The 12,627-nt window shown below is 41.8% G+C and overlaps 2 protein-coding genes and 4 non-coding genes across 6 annotated transcripts in view; 2 read left to right on the plus strand and 4 right to left on the minus strand.

The window, feature by feature from the left end:
- Positions 1-3,039, plus strand: part of mrps5 (mitochondrial ribosomal protein S5) — a gene marked incomplete at its 5' end in the record, with an annotated part of 7,542 nt that extends 4,503 nt beyond the window's left edge. Inside the window, 3 exons of the mRNA XM_031878463.1 lie at positions 1,027-1,089; positions 1,695-1,831; positions 1,931-3,039. Of these exons, the coding sequence (XP_031734323.1) occupies positions 1,027-1,089; positions 1,695-1,831; positions 1,931-2,155 (425 nt within the window). The remainder of the gene's footprint in view (positions 1-1,026; positions 1,090-1,694; positions 1,832-1,930) is intronic.
- Positions 2,728-2,821, minus strand: trnai-uau (transfer RNA isoleucine (anticodon UAU)). The gene is made up of 2 exons: positions 2,784-2,821; positions 2,728-2,763 (listed from the first exon to the last, which is right to left on the minus strand). It is a non-coding gene; the product is annotated as a tRNA-Ile (tRNA).
- Positions 3,040-3,680: 641 nt separating the features above from the next.
- Positions 3,681-3,774, minus strand: trnai-uau (transfer RNA isoleucine (anticodon UAU)). Its single transcript has 2 exons — positions 3,737-3,774; positions 3,681-3,716 (listed from the first exon to the last, which is right to left on the minus strand). It is a non-coding gene; the product is annotated as a tRNA-Ile (tRNA).
- A 254-nt stretch (positions 3,775-4,028) lies between these two features.
- Positions 4,029-4,122, plus strand: trnai-uau (transfer RNA isoleucine (anticodon UAU)). The gene is made up of 2 exons: positions 4,029-4,066; positions 4,087-4,122. It is a non-coding gene; the product is annotated as a tRNA-Ile (tRNA).
- Positions 4,123-4,638: 516 nt separating this feature from the next.
- Positions 4,639-4,732, minus strand: trnai-uau (transfer RNA isoleucine (anticodon UAU)). Its single transcript has 2 exons — positions 4,695-4,732; positions 4,639-4,674 (listed from the first exon to the last, which is right to left on the minus strand). It is a non-coding gene; the product is annotated as a tRNA-Ile (tRNA).
- Positions 4,733-5,657: 925 nt separating this feature from the next.
- LOC116400560 (myelin and lymphocyte protein-like) lies at positions 5,658-9,966 on the minus strand. Its single transcript, XM_031878469.1, has 4 exons — positions 9,867-9,966; positions 6,853-6,997; positions 6,658-6,775; positions 5,658-5,774 (listed from the first exon to the last, which is right to left on the minus strand). Exons 1-4 carry the CDS (start codon positions 9,964-9,966, stop codon positions 5,700-5,702), a joined length of 438 nt encoding a protein of 145 aa, XP_031734329.1. The 3' UTR covers positions 5,658-5,699.
- Positions 9,967-12,627: the final 2,661 nt, after the last annotated feature.

Raw genomic sequence — 12,627 nt, forward strand, 5'->3', positions numbered from 1 at the left:
GTGAGTGAGTGAGTGAGTGAGTGAGTGAGTGAGTGAGTGAGTGAGTGTGTGTGTGTGTGTGTGTGTGTGTGTGCGTGTGCGTGTGTCATTTAGATCTCTTCACCCAGCAGGAAGAATCCTCCGAGCTCCACTTTTTCTTCTTCTTTTGCTGCCTCTCTTCCTCTGTGTTACACCGACCTCATGAAGCTCATTAGATGCTAACGGGATGTCTGGAGGAGACATCAGACACACATCAGACAGACATCGGACACGCATCGGACAGACATCGGACACGCATCGGACACGCATCGGACACGCATCGGACAGGCATCAGACACACATCAGACACACATCAGACACACATCAGACACAGACAGACAGACAGCAGTGGTGCGACACAACTAACAGGAAGTTAACCTCCAGCTACGAGGCTGAAGACTTCCCTCAGGCTTCGTTGTGACTGTCTGAATGAGTAACGAGCAGCAGGAGGCGCTGGACATCTGGTGGACAGGTAGAGAAACACCTGACCTGAGGGAGGAAAACAAGATGCACAACACGAGAACATAACCAGACTACTGTTGGAACAATCGAGTGTGTTTGTCGTGAGTCGGTTCGGTTGTTGAATTATTGCTGCAACCAACAAATCCTCCAGAAAGCAGCAAACATGTTCTTCTTCTTCTCTCCGCTGCCATCAGGACGTAAACTAACCGCCATCTGCAATACAACCTTTATTTATATATATATATGTATGTACAGTATACGCATGCATACACATTCCTTCATATACACATTTACACAAAAAATACTATTATTAAGAGGGAGAAAAAGAGAATAATTGTAAATAATACTTAATAATAATATTTATAATCAATCTGACTCTTAAATGCTCCGTATGTTTCTGGTCTGCCGTCACGTGTTTGGTGGTGAATTGTTTCTGTGTTTCTCCCTCGGTGGATTAATAAAGTTGTTTTGAATTGAATTGTTCTCTATTTCTACTTTGTCCACATGCTTTGATTATAATCCAGTTATTGTTTTTCTCTTAAACAGTTTATCACGACATCCAGTCAAAGTTCAAGAGGACGACGCTCTGCATGAAGAAACAGAACGACGGTGCGTCTCCTTTAAATCTCTTTAGTTAACAGAATAAAGATCATAAACATTTATTAGACTTCATCTGCAGCTCTGACTCCAAATCACTTCCAAGAAGATTCCTGAAAAACAAGACAAGAGGGAAATAATATTAAAAGATAGTCGTGATGATATTTTAAACATCTGTATTTATAAATGCTGAATCAAATGCTTACTTGTGTATTTCAAATTTCACATTTTCACACGTAACCTGCTGATTATTAATTAATAAAATCTGTAGGTCACAAGAAAGCACTGCATTTCACCAAGAAGAAGCCTGTTAAGTGTTTATAATTGTTAAAAATAGAAACATAAAACGTGTATTAAAGTTCTCCTCTGTGATGTCACATTAATGTCACATTAATCACATAAATATCAGTTTACTTAGGTTCTCCTAAGAAGAGGTTGGACGGGCGTTAAATGTTTAGTCTCTATTTTCCTGCATGATTGAGACATTTTTTAGTTTTTATTGTATGTGCAACATTCCCAGATGAATTTACTGCATCACGTTATGATGTATTGTGACATGGACCCCGATAGAAGGCTCTGCATGCTCTACACGTTTGATATGTCTTGTGTGTCTGCAGGCTACGGTCTGCACTGCCACCGCGCCGTCATCACTCTGTGCAGGCTGATCGGCATCAAGGACATTTACTGCAAAGTGGAGGGATCGGTCAACCTGCTCAACATCACCAGGGCCCTCTTCACCGGGTTAGCCAATCAGGTGAGGGCCTAGCGGGAGAGTTTTAAACAGGAAATACAGGGAGGATCGGTTTCTCTTCCTCTCTCCACTAACGTCCGCTTTCTTCTTCCACACCGGCAGGAGATCCACCAGAAGCTGGCCGACAAGAAGCAGCTCCACGTGGTGGAGTACCAGTCTCAGCGGGGCCCTCTGCCCGTGGTGGTGGCGAGTCCCAGAGACGGGGCCCGACCCGAGCCGGAGCCCCGGGACGAGATACCCAACACCCGGCTCAACTGGGACGACGTGCGGGCCGCGCAGGGAATCAAACGCTCGATCTGGGCGGGTGTGAAACGCACCATCTGGTAGAGTGGGAGAGTGCGGACCACGAGACGGGCGATGATGGAGGCCGGAGGGCCGAAAATATGTGGGAAATAAGAACGTTTGTTCTCCAAATGTGGTGGATTGAGATTGTTTTGTCATCCAAAGACGTGTTACATGTTGACATAATGCACCCAGTGAAGGCCGACAGTGACACAATGTTAACGTCATCAATGTTGTTTTCTATAGAACTTCCTCTTCCACCTTCAACTGTTGCTAAATGTAGTGATGTCATAAAGTTCAGATCTGTAAAAACGTGTGATTCGTCCCTTTTGTGTCTCTAAAGCATTGAATGAAGCATGTTGTACCTGATGAACTTCCTGTCTGGACCAACAATGAGCAACAAGTATTTCACCTCTCTGGGACTTGAGAGGTTCAGGTTTAGATTTGCACCTTGTTTAAAGTTTTAGCCCAAATAGTCGAGGCAACCAGACCTGAAGGGAAACAACCAAGAAAGAAATGAGTTCTTCCACAAGTTGAAGTGTTGCTTCTTCAGTGGAGGAAGTGTTGAAGACAATAACGCCATGCATTAAACATATTAATCCGTCAAACTATGTAAATGCTCCAGGTGAGGCTTGAACTCACAACCTCGGCATGACTCTACAGTGTACTGTCTTATAAGTACCGTGCGCTGACCGATTGCGCCACTGGAGCTCATGTCTGTGTGCCTTACATATGATAATGAATCTGAACCTGTGATGACGTTGGGTGTGTGTGACGTTGCTGCTGCTGTGATTCTGTATCAGGATAAACACTCCTGTGTGTCTCTGATTTCACTACAAAGTGTGAAAGCTTCCAACATGTTCACATTCTGCTCCTCATGATGTTCTCTGCTCTTAGCTCATGTTTAGTGTTTCCTGTTTTATTTTGTTACTCACCTCTCCTCTCGCTTCACTTCACTTCCTGTCTTTGTGTGTTTTCCCGCCTGTTCTTATTGTCTGCCCCGCCCTGATTAGCTTCACCTGTCCCTCGTTAGCCCTGCAGTCACCTGACCTCCTGCTCACCTGTTCTCACTTCCTCGTTAGTCGCTCACTATTTGTGACGCACAAGTGTGTTTTTAGCTCCTCTTGTGCTTGTTAAATGCTGCATAATCTGACACAAAGTAACGCACAAAGAGGTTGTATTTAATCACAGGTGTGCTTTGGCTGTAAGATAAGATAAGGTAACATTTTCCTCAATTAGTCCCAGAGTGATAACATCTGCAACAGTGAGGGAATTTGTTAAATTGATTGAACCAATCAGAGTTTCATCTCTTATTCCTTTCTGTTTAGAGGAATCGTATGATGATAACATTAAAACCACTCTCGTCTGTGCAACAACTATGGATCTAGAGAAAGGAGTGGATTAGCTTCAGACCACATTTTACTTTAACTAGTTACAAAAAACTATGTTTTATAACCTGACTGTGTTGCAAATAACCCATTATGTCAGCAGTTTAAACGTGTACTGAAAATAACTCCATGCTATAAACACAGGTAATATTAACACTATGTTATCCATCAAACTCTATAAATGCTCCAGGTGAGGCTTGAACTCACAACCTCAGCATGACTCTACAGTGTACTGTCTTATAAGTACCGTGCGCTGACCGATTGCGCCACTGGAGCTTATTTCTATGTTTTATTACATATAATAATGAATCTGAACCTGTGATGACGTTGGGTTAGCTTAGACCACACTGAAGTGTTTGTCCAAAGTTTAGTTTAACTGTTTAACTGTTTTGGAGAAATGGAGAAGCAAACAGTTTTTTACAGTGAAAATGTCTTTGAAAAACTAAATGCCAACAAATATGGATTGAAGCAGAATATTCCGTTAGATAATATAATAACATATACATATACATCATATTCTGCAGACATGAGCTCCAGTGGCGCAATCGGTCAGCGCGCGGTACTTATAAGACAGTACACTGTAGAGTCATGCCGAGGTTGTGAGTTCAAGCCTCACCTGGAGCCTTTACATAGTTTGGTGGATAACAGAGTGTTAATATTACTTGTGTTGTAAAGCAGCTGCTACCTTCAGTAGTAACCAGAGTATCTTCTAATCAGTAAGCACAACATGAATCTCTCCAATATAAGATCATTCTAGAGATGTCCAGAATAGGTGGAAGCTTTGTTTCAAGCTTTTTAACTTCATGCTTTAAACACAGGTCAATGATTACATCTGTCTTTGCTACTGAATGCTGCTCTGGAGTTATTGGACATGTTTCGATCACTCACGTCTGAAACAATCCAACACAGTCACCACTGAATCTATTTCTACAAATAGTATAATAGTATATAATAGTATACAAATAGTATACTACCTATAATACCAATAAAAGCTCTGCAGCATCTCCACCAGCAGGAAGCAGGAAGCTACAAACATCCAGTAACACCACAGAGCCTCTGGTGATCTTCATCTCGTGTTTACTGTCTGTTGCTGTCCATTGATGGAGGCTGAATACATATTAATCCGTCAAACTCTATAAATGCTCCAGGTGAGGCTTGAACTCACAACCTCGGCATGACTCTACAGTGTACTGTCTTATAAGTACCGCGCGCTGACCGATTGCGCCACTGGAGCTCATGTCTGCAGAATGTTCTGATGGACCGGTATGCTTCTGCATGAAGAATGTTGTGTTTTTGTACTCTACAGCGCTCTGCACTTATTGGTGATGTTTAAGATCGTGATATCTTTCTCTATAAGTACTAACTGTTCCCTGACTGACTGCACTAACAACTCTGTAGGTTGCAGGTGTTCTTGCAGCAGTTTGAATTTATTGAGCAGAAAGTGCACATGTGAAGATCAAAATAAATCAGAGTGGATCAGATGAATAGTTTCAGAGGAAGTAAAGAGAACCAGGACTCAGCTGTGTTTACATTTATATCTTGTTTTAATCTGAGAACACAAAAGTGGAAAAAAAACTACAAATTTAGACCAAGTAGCTGAAAATACACTTCATCCTCCTTTAAGTGACGATTGGTTAAAGCTTTGAATCTATATCACAAAGAAAAGATCATTAAAAGAAATGTAAAGATCAGTGAAAAGTATTTCACAACTTTAAAGCTACTGCAGAGAAACACAAGCCTGTCAGTGAACAAAGGGAAGAGAGCGACGGCTGTGTGTAAGAGCAGAGCGCGTAATAAAGGTTTAAAGGTTTTAAACTTCATTTATTTCAGACGGGAAGCAGAAGAAACACGGACCCACAGACCAGCAGCTCCCTGAACACTCACACATGTTCTAAAGATCAGTGGCTCAGAATGAGATGTGCTTAAAAAAGTGTGTGTGTGTATTTACGTATATGTTGAGCAAGTAGTCCATAAAGAAATGACATCACTTTTACCAATTTCTTTAAATTATTGATTTCATTTTTTAAATCTAAATTTAAAGATTAAAATTTTAAAAAAATGTAATTGAGTCTAAAACCTTCATTATGAATCTGATCCACACACACACACACACACAGACACACACACACACACACACACACACACACACACACACTCACACACACACACACACACACACACTCAGGTCTGTGATTCATTTTTCAGAAGTTTTTCCATCGGATGGAGGAGAGGATGGTGTGGATGAAGTAGAAGAGTGTGGCAACATATGCGAAGACCTGTAAGACACACACACACACACACACACACACACACACACACACACATTTATATACATTGTTATGGAGTTATTGTTGTTTTTAAAATGGAATAGTTTGACATTTGGGGAAACATGCTGAGGCTGTTAGCTTTCTTTCTGATGGATAGTTAAGAAGATCGATAGCGGTCTGTCAATGGGTATGAAGCAGGCAGCCAGTTAGCTTAGCTTAGCATAAAGACTGGAAACAGGGAAGCAGCTGTCTGGCTGAGATCCACCTACCAGCACCTCTAAAGCTCACTAAGCTTGTTGTCAGTCCAGAAAACACTTCCTGGACTCATGTACAGATTAAGCAAACAGAACCAGATATAACGTGTTAATAAGATAAGAGATTCAGAGGACTGGTGGGTGTTACCTTTGAGCATAGCTAGGCTAGCTGTTCCTCCCTGTTCCCACTCTTTATGCTAAGCTAAGCTAACTAGCTGTAGCTTTATATTTATCAATCTGGTATCAATCTTCTCCCATTGCTCTCAGTTAAGAAAGCAAATTAAACAAAATGTTGAATTGTTCCTTTAAACTTGTGCTATTTTAGCATGTCAACACGTTGCCATTTTTTTAAGGAAATAAGAAAAAAGAAAAGTCAAACAGTAAAATGTCCACAGCCGCTCGACACCAGACTCCGTTGACAAAAACAAGAATTTGACCTGACATGAAGCTAAACCCTCTCAGCTGTTTCTGACGTCAGCATGGCTAGCGTTGACTGAGCTATGCTACATTATCAATGATTGTCAGTCTTACTTCAGTGAAGTACGGCTCTGCTCTGTAACGGCTGAGTGCGCGGTTCATTCAGAAAACAGTGTTTTTCAGTCAATTCAGTTGTTGATTGTCTTCAGGTCAGTTCTCACCACAGCAGCGATGTCGATGTGGTAGATCTTTAAGTCTGCGGGGTTCTTCTGGAAGGTGATGTAAGCCAGATCCACGCCTGCATGAGGTAGAAGAAGGCTGCCAGGCAACGTCCTGGACACACAGATGAAATGACATCACTCGTTCTCTGCGTTCCTTCCTGCATCGTTCCGATCCGTTTCTCTCTCTGGTCTTACAGCAGCAGCCCAGCCGGAGAGGTTCTTATGACCTCCGTCCAGAGGAATGTCCCGACGAAGCAGAAGACGGAGACGAACGTCACCCGGCCCAGAGGGTTCGGTGGGTCCACGTAGGTCGACGCCACCAGGATCCAAACCACCGAACAGGTGGACGCGTACCTTCTTGTTTGTGGTCGAGCTTAAAGAGAGCGTTGTAGACCTCATCACAGTGTAGAAAGGTAAAGTCCAGCCTCCACAATACTTTCACTGTTTATTGTTCAAACCAAACTCGTGGTCACCTGACCATTCATCTCTTCATCAACATAACCGAGTGTTTTACGATCCCGCCCCTCTGCTTCAGTCTGCAGTTATGCTTTTACACGGATGTGAAGTTGTAAAGGTTAAGCTCTTCTATTTCTCCATCTTTAAATCTCCTCTTCGTTGTCCCACTGCGACAGCATCTCAACACCAACACGCTGCGTAGAGTCCGGCTCTTTGGAGAGCAGTGATTCTCCAGAAACGTGTTTTTATTCTCTCGTTTTTCTGCTCTTTAGGTGTCGAGATATTTTCCCCAGAACTCCTGCGTGAATATTTTCTTTCTCTCCGTTTAGCAGAAGATGATGAAGATGAAGGGAACGACAATCGCCAGGAAGCTGTGCGGTGTAAACGGATGTTATTTCTGTCACATGAACTGATCTGCGTGTCGGCATCGATCACCATTATTTTGACTTGAACAGAGTTTTGTCGGTTAAGGATTAAACAGCACGAGCGCTTTTTAAAGCTGCAGTTAGAACTCTGCAGTGTGTGAATGAGAGGCATCAGAAGCCACTTCTCTCTCCTGCTGACTGAACAAACTCTCCACTTCCTCTCTCTGCACAGCTGGCTGCTGTTCAGCTGGCTTTAGATTCGGTGTCGATCACATCTGCATCGCCCAAACTCTCTGGAAGTCAAAGTGCTCGAAACCTCTGAGCGTCCGCAGCTTCAACTTAAAAAGGCTTTTAAAGCCAATGTAAGCTCCAGTCATGGACATCAGGTTCATGTATGGAGTCTCACATCACCTGAAATCAAAGGTCACACTGACAAACTTCATGTAACTTGCTCCATTCATTTAGTTTCTTGTGTAAAGCAGCTGGAGTTCATCGTGTGTGATCTTTCTGTTGATTTGATGAGGAAGAGACGTGTCACCCTCTCGAGGTCTAATTAAACTTTTAACCAAATTAAAAGCTTGATATCTTCGTCTTGCAACCTTTAGAACAGGTGGATCACAGCGTGAACTCTTGTCTGATTTGCTGCCGGCTCATTTGGAAGTCCCGTCTTCAATACTTTATAATACTTTAATACTTTATAATACTTTAATAACCCAGTCTTTGTAAATGTTTTAGGTCCTGGAGTTACTTTTGCCACTTTACAACCTGCCCGACAGTGATTTGACTTAAATCACTGCACGAACGTGACCGTCGCACCAATGAGCAGCCCAGTCTCTGGGGGAACGTTGACACGTTTCTGCAAACCACGGGTACGTTGAATGCAGTCGGTCGTGATGTATTACGTCAAACAACCGTTATTATAAGTTACATTATGACAAGCAAGACAAATGCACGGAGAGAAGCTTCCTGTTTACATTTACATGTTGTTTCAGCTGCGTTCCAGTTATACTTCATTGTGCCGTGAGAGCAGCTTGTCTAGAGTCTCACACACTCGGCATCGGTTCAAGAGGAAAGAGAGGCTGAGATAAAACAGGCCACAGGATGGTTTGAGTGCAGTGAGTCAGATAACACCGTGACTAACATGCTCAGGCTCCCGAGTCACTGATGAAGTCACTGCACGCTCCTTTCATACACATGATGGTAAAACCACAAGGAAACACTGAACACTCAGCTCTAAATCACTGCCGTCTACGTGTCATGAGGCATGCGTTCCCCAAAAATCATATTAATCAATTTAGCGTTCATAATTTAGGTTTGATGAAAGAAAACGCATCAAATTAAAACTACTCCTGTTGTAAACAGGTGATGTCGCTTCACTTTAGTGTCAGATTCTCTTCTTTACTTTTCTTTATAAAATGAGTTTTACAGGAGCAGCGACATCATCAGCTTCTCATCACACGACTCCAACTGGAGCAGATTAACTGAAGAAGAAGAAGAAGAAGAAGAAGAAAGCCTTGGTCGTTACAATGTGTAGACATTCTCAGCTCGTTGTGGGCGTTGGTGACATGGAACCTGCATCTTCATCACAACACTGAAGAACATTCAGGTCTTCTCATATAGACACTAATGATCTGAAACACCCTTGAGGTCACATGAGAAGTTTCTATCTTTGTCATTGTTCAGGAAGAAGAAGAAGAAGAAGAAGAAGAAGAAGAAGAAGAAGGAGAAGAAGAAGAGTCGGCACAAATACAACATGAGAGAAACGTGAGAGGACGAAGATGCTCCTCCCATATGAGCAAAATGTGTCACCGTCTCCCGTTTCTCCAAAATGCACATTTCTAGAGTTTAATCTTCGTGCATCGTATTCATTTAGCAGCAAACCGGTGAAATTAGATTTGATCATTTCTTTAGCGGTGACCATCTAATCACGAGGTTATCACAGAACTCATATTATAACGTTATAATGATTATAAACATGTAAAATATGTTCATTTATATTTTATTTATATATATTGTTCCTCCTTTAGATGAGTGTTGGTGGGTTTCTGCTTCGCCTGAACTTTACTTCTCTCTGTCTGACCTCTCCTTTATATAAATATAAAACATAAAACATAAAGTGCACTTTTTTTTTTTACTGTGTCTACGTTGTCCCTCAGTAGGACTCCAATTCATTTTAATTTTATGCATTTTTTCCATCATTTTGAAAGAACTTGTTTGACTTTTGAGATAAAAACCACGTGAACAAAATGAATGAAGCAAAGTGAAGAAGCATTGAGTTTGTTTTAGTATTCGTTGTGTTTAAAAGTCTTTGAGCTTAAATCTAAACGAGGGATGAAGATGGAACTGATCCCTTCACGGGAGGGTTCGCCTCGTCCTCTTGTCTCTGTCCACTCACCAGCTCGGGCAGGTAGAAGACATCCGGGGCCGCGGTGCAGATCCCCAGCCCGCTGGGCAGGCTCCCCGTGGGCTGAGCAGTGGTGGCAGCCATCACTACCCAGAATCCTCAGGTTCTACTATCTCCATGAGAACTTTGAGCGCTGCAGCTCCTGCTGCACACGGGAGCTGATCGGAGTTTCTATTTTCAGGATCTATGATCGTCTTTATGGCTGAAGACATTTCATTTCAACAACTTCAACCTCACAGATACTTTGAATTCATATTTTAAATGTGAAAGATGTCACTCGTGGTCAAATACCAGCAGAGAGACACAGAATGGTCACCTGACTATTCATCTTTTCATAAACATAAGCAAATATTTTACGATATTTCATAAACCTAACAAAGTTTACTGTGAAGACAGAGGTGTACAAACGACTGTCTTCATGTAACGAGCAGAAGTTTTTTATATAGCCCACGTGGGGCTAATCTCTAATGTGTATTGAGATGCGCTCTGAATCCATAAGATGATGTCGACCGAACAGAAGGAAGGTGAGAGTCTTACTGATATTCACTGTGTTGTTTTTGACCGTAAGGCAAAACCCAAACAACAAGTTCATGTGCCGTAGATTTTAATATTTACTTGCAGAGATGGTTAAAGGGTGGAGTCACTGTATCACCTCGTCAGTCTCATGTTTGTTCATCATGGCAGATGTAGAACTCGTGTCCTGAGGCTACAGAAGGTGAAGCTAACACCTGACGGGTGGATTAACCGCTCAGTCTGCTCGCTGATTTAAGAACGTTTGAGCTCAACTTACTCTGCTTTCATTGGACCGATGTCAGTAATGTAATGATTGTGAGTCACAGGAAGCAGCAGAAACAACTCAAGAAGAAGAATAAACCTTTAAATATACATTGAGATTTACAAGTGCAACTACCATAAAGCAGCTCAACATAGTATACATAGTATACATAATATACAACTCTAAGTTCTGTTGAATTCTTCTTTGTCCTCCTTTAAAGGACCATTACAGGAATGTGATATAGAATGGAGAGAATCTAAATATCTAAATGATAAACAGGTGAAACGGCTTCTTGTGTCTCTGAATCGTTTCGCGGTGCAGAAGAGTTTAACGTGTTGATCGTCTTGGACGCGCTGACTCTCTGAGGTGAAAAGAAAAGTCTGAACAAACCACGTTTGAACGCCCAATTCATTTATTTAATATCGGAGAATCCAAAAACAGCTGCAAAAGGAAACAATTTAAATATTTACATCCCAAATGAAAATAATAACTCATGTGGAAACATCCATTCATGCAGTGAATCTGAGCCTTTCAGGAAAGAACAAAAACAACTTGTGTAACTGAGTAAAACGAGAGAAAGTCGTCTTTTGTTCATCGTAAACACGGAGAACACAAACAGGAAGTAAAGGCTTTGAAGTATTCCAGGTTTCTGTTTTTCTTTAATGGTGCAAACCTCCAAAGATGATTTATTAAATGAACCATCGCTGCTGAATGTTTATGAAAAGCTTTAATGTTACTTTGATTTCTAGAAATGTTCACTGCATCTGTAAGAGGATTGTGTACTTTAAGAAACACAACAGGTGTTTTGGGGTCATTGGTCATTTTACCTGCAGAGTAAAGTAACCAATGAATGACGCCACAGAACGTTCTCTAGTTTATCAAGTCAATAATGTTTAAAGTGGCGCTCCACTGATGTTACCTGATGTTCAGTCAGAGGTCACACCTGAGCCACTGAAGACAAATACTCGTGTTGATGCCACACAGACGTGTTGCTTGAGGCTGTTTTGATGCAGATTTTGTGCATTAGTGGCCAATCTTATGTTTGTTGCTGACAGATTTAAGAATGTGTCCTCGTTACTGTGATTAATCTTCCGAAAACAATCTGTGAACGATGTTTATTGTAACTACGCGCTGCCTCAGAAACAGTCTCGCTGTGTTTTGTTTTTGGTATTTTGGGTAAACTGAACATTTAAGATGTTTCTCTTGTTTGGTAATAAAAAATACAGTGAGAGTAAAAAACGTTAGATGTACATCATGATGTAGTACCTGCTCCTATAGCTTGAGTTAGTTATTTACACTCATTGGCCTTCCTTGTACTCTGTACGATATATTTTATTTGTGACAAATTTGAACTTGAACAGGTTCTTGTCACCAAACTGCTGCCTTCCGGATTAAGAAAAGAGTGAATTCTGGGGTAATAATGTTCAGGCCGACCTCGTTAACCAGAACAATCAACATGCATCAATACTCATTCAACTGAGTCCTGCTGAGAACATCAAGAAAGAGCACAAACACAAAAGGTGTTCCAGTCGGCTGGTCAGCTTGGTTTCTTCTCCTTTTGGTCTTCTTCTTGGTTTATGTTTTGGTTTTTTTAGGACCTCTTCCATCGAATGGCGGAGAAGATGGTGTGCAGGAAGTAGAGCAGAGTGGCCACAAAAGACATCACCTGCAAACACACACAGAGAGATCAGAACACAGGTGGGTTCACGACTCACAACTCATTAAAGCTGCTGGATGAGATCTGATCTTCAAGAACAGAAGTGGATCTGGTCTGCGCTGCCTTTGTAAAGGTTGAAAGGAGTAATAAAGTTTGCCCTCTTGGTTCATCTGCAGGCGTCAACCTCCAGTTCTGAAAAGTGAAGTCGATGCTTCATATCTTAAAGCTGCATTCTCTCTAGTGTCCACCAGGGCGTATTTACAACGTGATTGGTTGATGCCTTTATTAGCAGAAAAATCCACCTCCTTCTGAA

Source organism: Anarrhichthys ocellatus, unplaced genomic scaffold (assembly GCF_004355925.1).
Source record: "Anarrhichthys ocellatus isolate YVR2014 unplaced genomic scaffold, GSC_Weel_1.0 scaffold180, whole genome shotgun sequence".
NCBI classification, from domain to species: Eukaryota; Metazoa; Chordata; class Actinopteri; order Perciformes; family Anarhichadidae; genus Anarrhichthys; species Anarrhichthys ocellatus.

Excerpts from the sequence above, each read along its gene's own strand:
- LOC116400560 (XM_031878469.1), bottom strand. The coding sequence starts at position 9,966 with ATGGCTGCCACCACTGCTCAGCCCACGGGGAGCCTGCCCAGCGGGCTG. Across the intron at positions 6,776-6,852 it reads TCTCCGGCTGGGCTGCTGCT|GTCCAGGACGTTGCCTGGCA; the intron begins GTAAGACCAGAG and ends TTTCATCTGTGT. Across the intron at positions 5,775-6,657 it reads ACATCGACATCGCTGCTGTG|GTCTTCGCATATGTTGCCAC; the intron begins GTGAGAACTGAC and ends TGTGTCTTACAG.